At 39.8% G+C, this 15,108-nt stretch overlaps 3 protein-coding genes and 1 long non-coding RNA gene across 5 annotated transcripts; 2 read left to right on the top strand and 2 right to left on the bottom strand.

Moving 5' to 3' along the window:
- Positions 1 to 245: 245 nt before the first annotated feature.
- On the bottom strand, positions 246 to 1,990 carry LOC149399988 (uncharacterized). Its single transcript, XR_016296478.1, has 2 exons — positions 1,671 to 1,990; positions 246 to 968 (listed from the first exon to the last, which is right to left on the bottom strand). It is a non-coding gene; the product is annotated as an uncharacterized LOC149399988 (long non-coding RNA).
- Positions 321 to 3,234, top strand: CGLD27 (DUF1230 family protein (DUF1230)). The gene is made up of 7 exons (XM_089611714.1): positions 321 to 573; positions 824 to 976; positions 1,187 to 1,264; positions 1,628 to 1,723; positions 1,996 to 2,031; positions 2,471 to 2,640; positions 2,722 to 3,234. The coding sequence occupies exons 1-7, from the start codon at positions 355 to 357 to the stop codon at positions 2,885 to 2,887; spliced, it is 918 nt and encodes a 305-aa protein (XP_089467840.1). The 5' UTR covers positions 321 to 354; the 3' UTR covers positions 2,888 to 3,234.
- Positions 3,028 to 6,174, bottom strand: LOC149399986 (Chaperone DnaJ-domain superfamily protein). Of its 2 annotated transcripts, none has more exons than XM_089611713.1 (5): positions 5,730 to 6,174; positions 4,494 to 5,372; positions 4,325 to 4,410; positions 4,026 to 4,150; positions 3,028 to 3,753 (listed from the first exon to the last, which is right to left on the bottom strand). In XM_089611713.1, the coding sequence occupies exons 1-5, from the start codon at positions 6,075 to 6,077 to the stop codon at positions 3,668 to 3,670; spliced, it is 1,524 nt and encodes a 507-aa protein (XP_089467839.1). In that variant the 5' UTR covers positions 6,078 to 6,174; the 3' UTR covers positions 3,028 to 3,667. The 2 variants fall into 2 exon arrangements, with proteins under 2 accessions (XP_089467839.1, XP_089467838.1); XM_089611712.1 differs by having other exon boundaries at positions 4,010 to 4,150; positions 5,730 to 6,168.
- A 3,551-nt stretch (positions 6,175 to 9,725) lies between these two features.
- Positions 9,726 to 12,591, top strand: ARA12 (Subtilase family protein). The gene has a single exon (XM_089611604.1). The coding sequence runs from the start codon at positions 9,985 to 9,987 to the stop codon at positions 12,250 to 12,252; it is 2,268 nt and encodes a 755-aa protein (XP_089467730.1). The 5' UTR covers positions 9,726 to 9,984; the 3' UTR covers positions 12,253 to 12,591.
- Positions 12,592 to 15,108: the final 2,517 nt, after the last annotated feature.

Genomic DNA, 15,108 nt, shown 5'->3' with positions numbered 1-15,108 from the left:
AAAATGCAAAAGAAAGAAATGGCTCGAACAGGAGCTCAAGTCATTTCAAATGGGGTCCCCCATTTAAACATAAATTTTTAAGCTCCAATAAATTGTCCCCATCAAAGATAAAACAACTAGTTATTTCTTTGGTATATATATTTTCCTACACGTAAACAAATTCATGGTCCTTGGCAAGATCACAACCACTCCTTTTAGGCGTATCACAAACTAAACTTTCTCTGCGCAATTCTCACTTCAGAAAAAAAAAAAAAAAAAAAAAAAAAATTAAGTGACACCGTAGGGAAAGTCTAGGAAAGATTGGAAAGAAAAAAAAAATCCCGTGTTGCAATATAGATCAAATACAGGGAATAAATGCTAAGGGCAAATGTATATTGTACACTAATTTCCAGTCCGGGACAAGTGAAAGCAGCCACTGGGTATGGCTCATGGTTGGTTCAGTCCCACAACAGTCTCAGACCATTCCAAAGAGTCACCGCTCGGGCCCTAAAGGATGGAGGTGAGACGAGCGGATTCCAGGGCCGGAATTGGGATCCCGGGTTGGAAATCGAAGTTCCTTTTGAGCAAAGGCCGGTATGCAATGACAGAGCCACTATAGGCCTATCTTCTTCTCCCTTCATTTTCTTACATTTAATGTGGGAGTTTTTTTTAATAATTCACTGCAGTTTATTGGCCTATTTTTTTTTTGGCTCTGCTACTTCCAGTAGGCACTGCATGCATTTTTTTTTCTTCTTTTACTAGGCTAGAAAAGTCTTTTAATACATCGTAAATCTAGAGCATGTAGTAATAATTAGTACTTACGAGAAGAGTGCATGAAAAATAGGTGAACGAGTATTCATCCCTGAAAGATGGAGCCTTGTATTCATGGGGGGAACTGGGGCCAGGACAGTTTTTTCTTCGACTTGGAAGTCTGTGGCTGGTGACTTTCACGACTTTGGGTGCGCCGATAGCTGCTGCGAGCTTTAATCCTTCCAAGGTAAGCATAATTAAATAAGAAATAATTCAAGTACAGAATTCCTAAACAAGATCTTATCGTTCTGCATTTATCAGCTGCAATTTGATCAGAACCCTGAGCTAGTTATCAATAGCTGTTACTGAAAAAAAAAACATTAGTTGTAATTGATCTGTGGAAATATTTTCATGCCACTACAGATAATCATGCATTTGTTTGTCAAAAACCTTGCAGGAACCTTTAAGATTTATTCTGGCCGCTGGAACTGGAACCCTCTTCCTTGTTTCCTTAATTATATTGCGGATTTATCTGGTACATATCTTCACAACTTCTACTCTATGCATGGTTATTCTAGGATTGACTTAAATACTTCTCGATGCCTAAAAACATCAAGACCATATGATTTGATAACCGAGTATCATTATCATTTACATGTTATTTAAATGGGTGTATTTCAGTCAATGGTTTAATATACGATTCAAGAAGTTGCCAATTTTTTATTCCTATACATGTCAATGATGCATATAACTCCAGAATTCATCTTCATAATGCCTTCTTAAATGCTTCAAAAGTCAAACCGCAAGTAGCAATATGAATAACTGCTATCACGCTAAATATCAATTCAGTTTAAGCAATGGTTCAAATGTTTACCAAATCATGATATACACAATGCAGGGATGGAGTTATGTGGGTGATAGACTTCTATCAGCAGTTATACCTTATGAAGAGAGTGGATGGTATGATGGACAAATGTGGGTGAAACCACCTGAGGTTAGCCATTCTTCTTACTGCTTCTCACAAGCAAGTTTATTTCTTAGGCGAAGTTGATTGTGAATCATCTCACATTCTGAATCTTTGGTGGCTTCTTTATTCCCTTTTCTTTTCTACCTTTATTCTGGTATCTCGAAGATGAAGTCCAGCTCCTGCAGGAATTCAAACAAGAAATGCCTATGATAACCCAACTAAAAAACACATCTCCATGATAGTACATCTGATCAGACACAATAAGTAACTTGCTGACGTTTTATTTGTATTCAATGCAGATCCTGGCTCGTGATAGATTGCTTGGCTCTTACAAGGTACAAACAATTGAACACTGTCAATAAAACTCATAAGACATAAAAAATGAAGATAAATTTGGTTATTAAGTTATATAGCCACACGGTTATAGTGAATTGGGATATAGCCCACCTTTCGTTAATTTCTTGCAAATAGCCAAGTTAACTTATTAACAGATTAATAAAATACTTATTTAATCCAGCCAAACATGTAAAAAAGGTAGTTAATAAGCTGCCACGTATGCAAGTTGGTTATTTACAAAGTATTTACCGAAAGTTGGCTAATTTACAATTCCTATAGTTTAGGTGGCTTATGTAGCCAATTTTTTATGTATGAGGTGTTTCCCAATCGGCTTTCTCATTTATACTTAAATTGAAGTTTCAATCAATCCATGCCATTCAAAATTTGGGCAGAAGTTCAAGCCAGTAGTAAAAACCGAAATTTACATGGTGTTTGCAGGTCAAACCAGTTGTCAAACTACTGAAGCAGACATTAGTTGGAACAGGGGCCATTCTTGTCACAGCAGTTTCCCTATTTATATTTGCAACACCAGTAGAGAATTTTCTAAAGGCCCCTTTCAACCAATCAAATGTTGAAGCTACAAAGCTTGACAAAAAGTTCAACTTGAGGTACATGAACAGAGATCCTTATATCTTGTATCTTCCATCTATATAAATCTTGTTCTAAGTGTCGTAAACAATAATCTTCAGGAAACAAGAGTTGCTTAAATTACCTCTAGACGTGAAGACTGATGATAAACTTGCCGCAGAAGCGGCGGAGGCTGCCGATGGAAGGCCAGTTTACTGCACAGATAGGTTTTATCGTGCATTAGCGGGAGGGCAATATTGTAAATGGGAGGATCTAGTTAATAAGTGAAATCAAAGCCATGAAAGTATATCATCATATTATGCTCTGTGACTCCTACCAAATACTACATAAACTTCGAAATTTTGAGTTACATTTTCTGCAAATATATTTCATTGTTCTCACAGGTATTAGTCAATGGAAGAGATGTATTGAAAGGAATAATATACTCTTTTATTACATGGTTTGTTGACAAGCAGTGGAATGCTCTAGTTACAACTTCATGTACAATATGCATTAATCTAAAAAAAATCGATAAGAGTACCATCAGAACGTTTCCAAACAAACTTTGTAGCTTACTTTTTATACACTTAATTATCTCGATGCTTGATCATTGGATAGCATATACTGACCAAAAAGATAACAATCTTCCGCGCTACTATCAAGCACATATCAACCAAAGTCTTTGAGAATGAATCGGATCTAGTTCATGGCCTTTGATGGAATCTGGATCCTCATAGACCAAAAAAGGTCACGAGCAATTTACTTCTTCAGCCTGAGAAAAGATATCCAAAATAGTAGCTGCGTCAATTAAGATTTTCATTCTCGAGTGTTACCAAGTAGTGAGTAGCGAGATCCTTGCTATCACACTTTGTGTAGCTATAGATCAGTTCCGCAAGATATCTAGACTTGTGTATAAACAAAGAGAATGTGCTTATTTCACACGAAGCACTTCGTGGCATCCATATCCTCCAGGTTACTCGTCAAGGGAAAAGCCATTGTGCTGTCCCTTTCAAACGAGTTTCTTGCACCAACTAAGAAATTTTGACAATCTCCGCTCAACATGACGCATCACAGTCTGTTTTCTGATTTTTGCTTCTTCCATATCCAAAGTTCTATATGCCAGAGCCAGAAGATACATTGCAGGATGCACTCTCCTGTCATGAGAACGGATTATACATCAGCTAGTTACCAAAGAAATTACAGTTTATGAACTTAAATATAAAATCAAGAGTTAAAACAGATATGAGCACCACGTCTTCCACCTCGAGAGTCAGACACAATATGAGACGAGCTTCTAGTAAATAACAAATTTACGGTACAGATATTGAAAATTTTATATCAGAATGGTGTTAGATGGCCTGTTAAGATGCAGTAAAAGCTCAAATTTTGTTGAGGTCGGATAATATTTACTTCTCAAAACTCTCACTTGGATCGAATCCGTCCCAAAATCTCTGTGATGGGACTGTACGCCCTTTCTTGTTTCTGCCAAATGTCTCAATGTACCAACCACCAATATCATGCATGCCACATCGAGGCTCAAACAGCCAAAATCTGTTTCAGCAACCATTTTCAACATTTACATACCATATGTAGAAGATCTAAAGAATGAGAATCAATACTTTGAGAACTTAAAATTTAGAATTCGAAATGAGAAATCTAAAATATACACCATTACTTTGAGAGTACAAATGCTACGTAGGCATGGTTTCATGATATAAAACTTACTTGCTTGGAGGTAACTTGGCTCTACTGCACCTACATTCACAAAGAGAAACTTTATCTCCCACACCATACCAGTGCATGTGCTTCACCTAAAAATAAAATACATTGGATCAGTATCAATAGACAAGAGAAACTGCACATGCATATAAATCAAAGTGACAGTTTTACAAACCAAGAGGGTCCTGTGTTTCATTATGACATGGGTTTTGGTACCACTGCTATCGTAGACAAAACAAGACCCTTCATCTGGGCTTGATCCTAATCCAGCAATGGTTCCCAGTGGAATTCTTGATCCAGCAGCATTACTTGGAAGTGAGTCTTTTGCAGCTCTGGTGATCGATTCGGAACATCCTTCTGGGCAGAGGAATACATGAATGCGATCTTCATTTTCACCGTTCTGTACTCCCTTAGAACAGCTAATAGGAGGGACCCTAGTTGCCATAGCAACCGTTCTTCCAAACAAACGCAACTCCAGATCGAAATGAGCTTGCAAATCTTGAGCATACTCAAGCTCTGTGTCTCCAGAGCTGTGAACGCCATCTAATTTCAATGAGATGCTCAAATTTTGATCAGTTTGACTAGTCCCCACACTCGATGACACTGGAGATCTTAATTTGAAGGTACTGCAAAATGATAATTCTGGAAATTTCTTCACAATGCATACCATCCCAAATAGATCACGCCCCGAAACCAAATGAAGCACCTCTGGGGTCTCATATACCGATCGCTCCTCAGCTTCAAAACGGTCCGGAAGAAAATCCAGTGATTCTATAGCAGGGCCATAGTACGCTTGATGCACAGCGGAGTAGAAATCCCTTTCAAGCACCTCAACGTATCCATTCCCAACAACTTCTCTCTTCTCCACTAATATATCTTTTATTGCAAATCTATACCACTTTAACCACTCAACTACTTCCATATGCTTATAAGTCAAATCATCGGATTCATTTGAATGCAAAGTAACACCATATCTGGATTTTCTCTGCACCGGCTTCCTCTGAGCGATAAGATACATATCGTAATGTGTCCTCTTCTCCAAATCCGAAAGTATCTGCAATCCTTAATGGATAACCCCATTGATTTAGACAACATATAAATATAAATCGTACAAATTTGTATAATCACAGCAGTTACTGACGGTGCAAGATTAAAACATTCACAATTGTGTAACCAAATACCTAATTTATCACTGAAAAGCTCAACTTAACCTAGATTCCACTTACATAGCACCAATTACCTATAAAGACTGCACACGATAATTTTGTTCTTAATTATCTTAGCATGTTTTTTTTTTTTTCTGGATATTCTACGCAAATTAGCACCGGATACATGAAATTCATGGAACAGGAAAAATGTGCACTCCGATGAGATTAATTGAAACTCAAAAATGAGGCAAAGAAGAGCAGACCTCATAAGCGGCAAGGATTTGCACAAACCGCCGAGAAGAGTCCGGATCGGCGGTGGAGTCGGCGAGGTCCGGGTGAGTCTCCTTCGCCAATTTGCGAAACGAAGCTTTGATTTCGGTCAACGAGCTCGTCTCTGGGACTCCTAACACCTCGTACGCGCTCTGGCTCGAGAACGCGGACCGAATCGAGTCTGCATCGCCAGCGCTGAACCACCGAGCTCCTGAAATCGGGTGTGGGTGTGAGATCAAGACGTAACGATTCGTAATGCTCCGATTTGGCTCCGCGGTGATGTTGACGCCAATCAGTTTCATGATTTCCGATGTTTGGAAAACTTCGGTAATATTTTTCATATGTTTAACTAAGTAGCTACGTGTAAGGGTGGTGTAGTGTGCTACTTCCCGTTTTAACCATTTCTACAAATTTGTCGCAATGTACGAGTTTTTAAGAAGTAAAAGTTATAACCTCACACAATTGAGCTGATGGTCATCATCGCGCTCATGCGCCGGTGAACACCATTTTGGTGCAGAATTACACGATTCTTCCCCCTCACTCTCTATTTCATATTTCAGTTTATAGACGTGATAAATAACAAAATATTAATATTAAATTTCAACTCACTTTTAAACGATTAATCATTTTGAAACGTTGTAATTACTAAAAAAAAAATTGTTATTCTTTTTTTTGTAAGGCAACTTTGCTACAATAGGGATTGAACTCACGAGTTCCACACAGGAAGTAGTGTGTAATTATCGATAAGCTATCCTAGGTACAAAAAAAAAATATTATTCAAACGCGATTTATCATCATCTCAAAACAATTAAATACATGTACACACAACGAGATAATTTACCGAAATGAAATATAACATTGAGAGGAAAAAAATCCCAAAAATTCAAAGGAAAACAACTAACGGTTAATGGTTATTAATGATAATTAAGCGTAATGAACTAACCACAATTATGAAGAAAATAAACTCGAATAAAATATAAACCTATTTAACTAGTAAATGCTAATTAACAAAAAAGTATTGATGTAAAAACGTGAAAATCATACAAATCCAACGCTTAATACCGTTAATTAACACATCTGGAACTCATGAGGTGGTTGTCATACATTTTGTGGCTGCAAGCCTCCGATCGACCCCCGCACCCTTCGTCACACCGAGCAACTCCTCTCTCGCCGTCGCCCCACCGCCTGGAGTCGCACAGAATTGCGCGCTTAGGTCGCCGCTCCACAATGGTGCTCGTCATTGCCAAACGGCTGTCTCTTCCACGCCTGAAATCGTCTGGAGCTCAAATCTAACGCACTTCCTTGACTCTCAACAAAATCTGAAACGTGGTGGCCAAAATAAAATATGCTTATGTCATGTAATTACAATTTCCTATAAGCATGAAAGAAATCAGTTATGTTGCTTATATTAATAGACATTTAATAAACTATATAATTTTTATTTTCATAATAAAACCGTGAGATCTGTAATAAAGTGCGGTAACGATAAATCAATCAATTACATTTAGTCCACGTAAGCAAAAAAAAAAAAAAAAAATTGGTCATATTGAAATACTTGAGTTTGGTGTGGTATAGTTGCTTATATATATATATATATATATATATATATATATATATATATATATATATATTTATCTACAATAAAATTTTTGTCATATTTTTGGACAAAAAAAATACCCGTCCAAATAAATGTCCTACTTCTTTATCTCTAACTCTTTTAGTTTTCACTCTTCCAACGACCTCAAATGACCTTCGATGATTTTCGACGATCTCCGACAAAACGCAAAAAATTATATTATAAACAAAGTTTATTTAAAATGAACAGAACATATAATTTCATACGGTCGGTTTGATATCCTTAGAATAAAATGGACGAAATTAGTCAATTCAATTCCACAAGCCTGATATATCTATATATTTGTATTTGAAATGTTAATTGAGAGTTAAACATATATAAAAAAAAAACTTTTTTAAATTACATTATACTCGATATTTTGGCTGGAATTTTTTGTCTCCTAAAAATATTTTTCATTTTTTGCATTTTTGATTGGCTTCTCTCCTTTATAGAATCATGAAACAACGTTTGGAAATGAAATTTAAAATCATTGAGACCAAAGAATTTCTACATCACTTACGCGTAAAATGGAAAATCAAAAGTTTTTATGTCATTCAAATCATTGCTTTTAAAGGGTTTAAAACGGCTGACAACACGCACCACTACACTACGTACTGAGGAGATACTATATGAGTAGAGCTGGACCTCCCTCAAGTTAAAGCCCTGGATATGATCATAATATGATGTGAACAAGAAAATGCGCGGTGTGATTAATTCGTGCGGAGATTACGGTGATAGACAAGAGTCAATAGTCAAGACACACATGTTGGTTGGCAGGTAGAACCATCTCTGTTTATCACCACCAGCCCAACCAATAATACCCATTTATTCATATTTAGAGGTAATAAATATTCTAGGGGACACACTTCCGTGATCGCAAAAACACCTACAACTCACCCAACAACATCTCTTTTTTCTTTCTAATATTATATAATATATATATATAGTAATATTTTTCACTACCATACGAAATCTTAGACGGTGATCAATCTATGAATAGCGCGTTCGCAAGTCATCACTTTGTGTCAGGAGTCAGGTGAGACACATTTTCAAAGAATGTTAAAATTGTTTACTTGTATGGAAAAGAGGAAAGAAAGAAGCGAATAGATAATTATTTATTTGCCAAAGAGGTAAAGTGAGATTCAAGCTAATAGTTATAGTCTTATGACAAATATTATTTTTTAGATACGTACAAGTCTTGTATCTTATAAAGTTAATAAATTTCATAATTTAAATACAATTTATATCAATCTTGAATAACACTCTCTCTTAAAAAAAAACCCATTTTGAATGTAAAATTGAATTAAAATAAAATCATGATTTAATTTCATATAACTAAAATTTAAGCTCAATTAAACTTAAATTACATCATAGTTTTTTTTTTAAAACAAAAACGAGTGAATACAGAATTCTGCAGTGGATATATAAAATTCCTACATAAAAGTTGAAACAGTTTAGTAAAAAAAAACACGAAATAATCAAAAGATAATTAAAGTTTAAGAGAAAAAACAGTAATAAAAATACCGAGCGCATCTGACATAATTTCTCTCTTGAAAGGAGAACTAGTGTATTTGTCGGACTATGGAGTCCGAATCGAATACCATACCGTCAACGAGACTGGTCTTGGAATTAAAGTCGCGATTTTCTTTTTTTCTCATTCTTTTTCGGGGGACTCGAGTCTGATTATCTTGACCAATGAGTTTGCTCGACACAGCCACACCAAACGTTTCTTTGTGAACTTATCAACAAGAAGCGACACGGGCGTGAAGACCACGGCGGGACTTCATAGACAGTGGTCCTCGTCCAGGATGGCAATTTGTTTGCCATGAAATCAGGAGCAGATCAGATAAGGATGGCAATTACGTCATCGCTTGAATTTATGCTATTCAATAAAAAAATCAAATGAGTTTATAAAACAGGTTAATTTCGTTTTTTTTTTCCTAACCATATTTTACTTCTTTTTCTATTTTCGATTTAATGTGCTGTTATTAGTATTTATTTATTGCATGACAATAACTTTCCTTAAGTGGTCAAAAGACGAGTGGATCCCCCAAGCGCAAAGCTGAAAATTGAGTTTCACTTAAGTGAACCGTTCACAACTTTACACTCTCACGCACAGTTACGCAAAACATACCAAAGATAAGATCATAAGAAGTTAATCGGGGAAAGCAAACCTCTTAAAGGGAAGCGAGTTTAATCTAAAAGATCTAAACGAGTAAAACTGAGTGGGAACAATCTTTTGACAATGTTTAAAAAGGAAACAGTGAAAGAAATGTGAAGGGTGAGAAAATAAGGATCTTGATAAGATAATGAACTTAAAAAAAGAAAAAAAAACAGTACCAGAAATTCACGTGACCCAATTTAGCCCAGTCATTGGGAAATGGGGTGTCGCTCTTTTCTTTTGTCATAATGCAATCATCCAAAGAGAACCATTGGTTTATAAACCTCCCAGCGTTTCATTGATGATATGTTATTGTCATCAACACAGCCTGTTAATTTCCACACTGAAAGAGTTCCTCATTTTTGTTTTTTTTCTTTTCTTTCTTACCCTCCTCTCTTTATATAAAATCTCACTCTCACTCTCACATAGTAAAAAAAAAGTATAAAGAAGATATCATACCAGCAAGTTCACGATGATCCCCAAATACCTTGCCTCAATAGTTTACGTGGTTCTGTGCTTGTCGGTTTCGAATGGCCAGAAAACGACGACGTACATTGTCCGGATGGCGAACTACCAAATGCCGACGGCGTTCGAGCTCCACTCCCACTGGTACGACTCGTCGCTGAGATCCGTCTCCGACTCGGCGGAGATGCTCTACGCCTACACAACGGCCTTCCACGGCTTCTCCGCCAGACTCACCGCCGACGAAGCCGAGTCGCTCAAGACCCGCCCCGGCGTCCTCTCAATCTGGCCCGACTCCAAGTACCACCTCCACACGACCCGCACGCCGGAGTTTCTCGGTCTCGACCGCACCGCCAACGCGTTCCACCCCGAGTCCGACTCCGGCAGCGACGTCGTCGTCGGGGTGTTGGACACCGGAGTTTGGCCGGAGAGCAAGAGCTTCGACGACACCGGGCTCGGCCCGGTTCCCGCGAGCTGGAAAGGCGCGTGCGAGGAGGGAACGAACTTCACCGCCGCGAATTGCAACCGGAAGCTCATCGGCGCGAGGTTCTTCTCCAAGGGCTACGAGGCCACGCTCGGCCCGATCGAGGCTTCGCGCGAGTCGAAGTCGCCGAGGGACGACGACGGCCACGGGACTCACACCGCCAGCACCGCCGCGGGCTCGGCCGTGGAAGGCGCGAGCCTTCTCGGGTTCGCTCCCGGGACGGCCCGAGGGATGGCCACGCGCGCGCGCGTGGCGGCTTACAAAGTGTGCTGGGTCGGAGGATGCTTCAGCTCCGACATCCTGATGGCGATCGACCGGGCCGTGGCCGACGGCGTCGACGTCCTCTCGATGTCCCTCGGCGGCGGGACTTCGGACTATTACCGGGACAGCGTGGCGGTCGGGTCGTTCGCGGCGATGCAGAAGGGGATCTTCATATCGTGCTCGGCCGGGAACGCCGGGCCGGGACGGTCCAGCCTGTCGAATTTGGCGCCGTGGATCACCACCGTCGGGGCGGGAACGATCGACCGGGACTTCCCGGCCCGCGCCGGCCTCGGAAGCGGGAAGAACTTCTCCGGCGTCTCGCTCTACAAAGGAGACCCATTACCCACCGGAATGTTGCCCCTCGTTTACGCCGGGAACGCCAGCAACGCCACGAACGGTAATCTGTGCATGACCGGGCTGCTCATCCCGGAGATGGTCAAGGGCAAGATCGTCCTCTGCGACCGCGGGATCAACGCGAGGGTCCAAAAAGGCTCGGTCGTGAAATCCGCCGGCGGGATCGGAATGATCCTCGCGAACACCGCCGCCAACGGAGAAGAGCTCGTCGCCGACGCCCACCTCCTCCCAGCAACCACCGTCGGAAGAATCTCCGGCGACGCAATCCGAAGCTACATCCTCACCGACCCGTCCCCGACCGCGACAATCCTCTTCGAAGGCACCAAGATCGGCGTACAACCCTCACCCGTGGTGGCGGCGTTCAGCTCGCGCGGCCCGAACTCGGTGACGCCGGAGATTCTGAAACCCGACCTCATCGCCCCGGGGGTCAACATCCTCGCGGGGTGGTCCGGCGCGCTCGGCCCCACGGGGCTTCCGACGGACTCCCGCCGCGTGGCGTTCAACATCATCTCGGGGACGTCCATGTCGTGCCCCCACGTGAGCGGCCTCGCCGCCCTCCTCAAAGGGGCCCACCCGGAGTGGAGCCCCGCGGCGATTCGGTCGGCTCTCATGACGTCGTCCTACACGGCTTACAAAAACGGGGAAGCCATGCTCGACGTGGCGACCGGGAAAGCCTCGACCCCGTTCGACCACGGGGCGGGCCACGTGGACCCCGTCGCGGCCCTCGACCCGGGGCTCGTCTACGATCTGACGGCCGAGGATTACCTCGACTTTCTCTGCGCGCTCAACTACACGGACGCGCAAATCAGCGGCCTCACCAGGGAGAAATTCGCTTGCCAATCCGGTAAAGCCTACAGCGTCACCGATCTCAATTACCCCTCTTTCGCCGTCGTTTTCAAGTCCGGCTCCGGTGCGGTCAAGCACACACGGGTCCTCACCAATGTGGGCCCCGCGGGGACGTACAAGGTGTCCGTCAAGTCCGATAGTCCGGCGGTTAAGATCTCGGTGGACCCCGACACGCTGGCGTTTAGCCGGGCCAACGAGAAGAAAGGCTACACCGTGACGTTCACGCCGAGCGGTTCGGGTTCGGGATCGGCCAATGCGAACCTGTTTGGGCGCATCGAGTGGTCCGATGGGAATCGGGTTGTGGGGTCTCCGGTGGCCGTTAGCTGGTCTTGAGATTCAAGTTTCTTAGGGTGTCTAATTCACTGCCTCAAAGAGAGGTTTTTAATCAGTTATAATTGCCTTTCAAAGTTTATTCAATATATAGTAATAATATAATGAAGCTGTGACCGGGACGTGAAACTGTTTTACTGTTGTAACTTGTAATGCTATCTGAGCTGAGAGTGTTGAAACTTGAGAGAGGAAAAGTAAAGCGAAGGAAAACCATAAAAGGAAACAGAGTACAGTCGTGTTCAATTTCTGCACATTGTTTCAAATTCGTGTACTAGTGTTATACTATAATAGACTCGCTTACATTCTTCTTATTAAGTAATTGACTACATTGATAGAGCTGTCGATTCTTGTTTTGAAGATATAGGACTTCTATAATGATAGTGAAAACAAAATCACGTGCCCTGATTTATTTATTTATTGGGGAAGTGCAAACTATACATCAAACATGGTTAACGCCAAAACCAAATCACATGTGGATGTGGTGATGTCAAGGTTGTATCCATTCACGTTGCTACCTCCTTTTCAATTAAGAGCACCTAACGCAAGTTTTGCAATATCTCAATGTTTATACCATTTTTGATATATTTCCATATATAAAACCTTTGAGAGAAATTTGGCTGATTTCTAAACAAGCCCAGATTCAATACTTAGGTAATAAGTAAGGGAAAGAGTAGAACTTCCTCGTTTATTATCTCTCGATTTCTAAACAACAAGAGATTACCTAGACTAAAGGGACTAGTGATATGTATCACCCAATTTTCTTAAATTCTACATTTTAGCTCAATTTAAGCACGTACCTAAGGTAATCTACCAATAAGAATAAAATCTCCAATTACATCACACTCCCCCTAATCAATTAGCTTATTATTACTTTCATTAAACAAAATGGAATATTGATAATTTAAAACATCAAAGCCACAAGAAATGAATAAATCATAATTCAAATCAACAACCAATGATAAACAACAACAAAATTCCAATTCCAAATCCAAATCAACAAGAAGAAATAGCAATAAACTAAATCCAAATCCAATAATCTCAAATAGTCTCAATCATAAATAAAATGAAGTTGTCTTAAATCAACAAAACAAGATTAAAGCTAGAATGGAAATGACACAAACTAGAGTTCAAACAATGAAATAAAAAGACAAGTATTAGAAGATTTGAACAAATGGAGAGATGATTGTTACTAGTCTCTTCTTCTTCTTTTTCTTCTTCTCTCCAAGACCTTTCGATGGTTTATTCTCCCTAAATATCTAAAAATTTGGCTCTAAAAATCTAAATCTAATGTGTTGTGTAATCTTCAATTAACTTTAGACCTAACAAATGATATATGGTGTTTCGAAGTATGTTTTCGGGATAATATGGCCCCTGGATGTTCATGGGTCAGATTATATATATATATATATATATATATATATATATATATAATATAATGGCTGCTAAAGGAAAATTTAACTGCGTTTCTGTTCTCTTCAACCATTTTCTCTCTGTGTATACGGTATATACCCATATTGATCCATCTTCACTTGATTGCTTTCTTTCGCATTTTTCATTGCCTTGTTGTGTTGTATGAGAACTCATTGGCCATTAATTTTAATCATAAATGAGGATCGATTGTGCATGCACAGAATGAGTATATAGTACACTAGTTTTCTTTTTGACAATTGCGTATATTAATAAGTGTCTTCCGATAACTTGAATCGGTTGTGTGTTACCAATTAATGATAACATGTTCGTCTCTTTTTGCCTTTTGGAGCTTGGCATGATTGCTACTTCAGCGAATATGCTTTTGCCAATAATTAGAAACATCAATTTGACTTTACGAATTTTCAAACGGTAAGTATATAATTTAAGGTTGTTAATTTTATCATTCAAATGATTAGTGAAGAACGGCACTCTAATCTGTCCACTGTATTGGGCCATCTTTTTTTTACGATCCACAAAAGCACAGTTACTATGTGTATTGAAATACCATAAAAAAATGTATTGATTTGAATCAAAATAAGTACAGCTAATTAGTCTTAAAAAAATATAATTAATAAGTGTATGGACCACCACGTTCTCAGAAAATGTTGCAGATTCAATGGCAATACTGTATATATGTCATTTTTTTTTTGAAAATCTGTATATATGTCATTGTTAGCCCTCGCATGGTTTGATTTAGTTTCATGACTAGAGAGTACTCTAGAGTGTAATTATGATACAATATCTACTTTAAAGTTTAAACTGATTTAATTCCGATACAGTATGATCCAATAGAACATCCGGTACACTGGATTAAGGCCAGCCCAACACTCTTCATAAAAGGCCCGAGACAGATCCATTGGGTCCTACCGTATCACAACAAAATTGAGGGGGAAATTTCACAAATACCTCATTTTAAGATGGTGATTGAGTACTACAAATTAGACATCTAGAAACTTGTGTTTCCTCGTGGAAGTATCACGGGGTTTCATTACAAAATCAATTGACAATTAGATGAGTAAGTCATGACTTTTATAAACTTTGTTAGTTCTCATACTCTTTTTCATGTGGGATTCCTAACAGCACCTCTTGAGATGATGAATCTTTAACGATTCCTTCGTCATTTTGGGCCGAATCTCAACGATTGAACCGGTTGCCCGTTTGGACTTAGTGAGCTCTGATACTATGTTAAAGTATCATAAAGTTACGTCTCAAAACCAATTGGCAATGAGAGGAGTAACTCATAACCTTTATAAACCTTGTTAGTTCTCATTCTTTTTTCCATGTGGGATTCCTAACACTATTTTGAAGTAGTAGCATGATTTTCGCTAGGAATTTAAAATACAAAAGAAGGGTTAATAGTATGTAGAATTAGCCCGTAGGGCAAACTAT

The sequence above is a fragment of the Urtica dioica genome, chromosome 4 (assembly GCF_054948205.1).
Source record: "Urtica dioica subsp. dioica isolate 48M chromosome 4, U.dioica_male_clone48M_v1_H2, whole genome shotgun sequence".
Classification (NCBI taxonomy): Eukaryota; Viridiplantae; Streptophyta; class Magnoliopsida; order Rosales; family Urticaceae; genus Urtica; species Urtica dioica.
The sequence above is the reverse complement of the archived record's forward strand: the minus strand, read 5'-3'. Positions and strand labels throughout refer to the sequence as shown.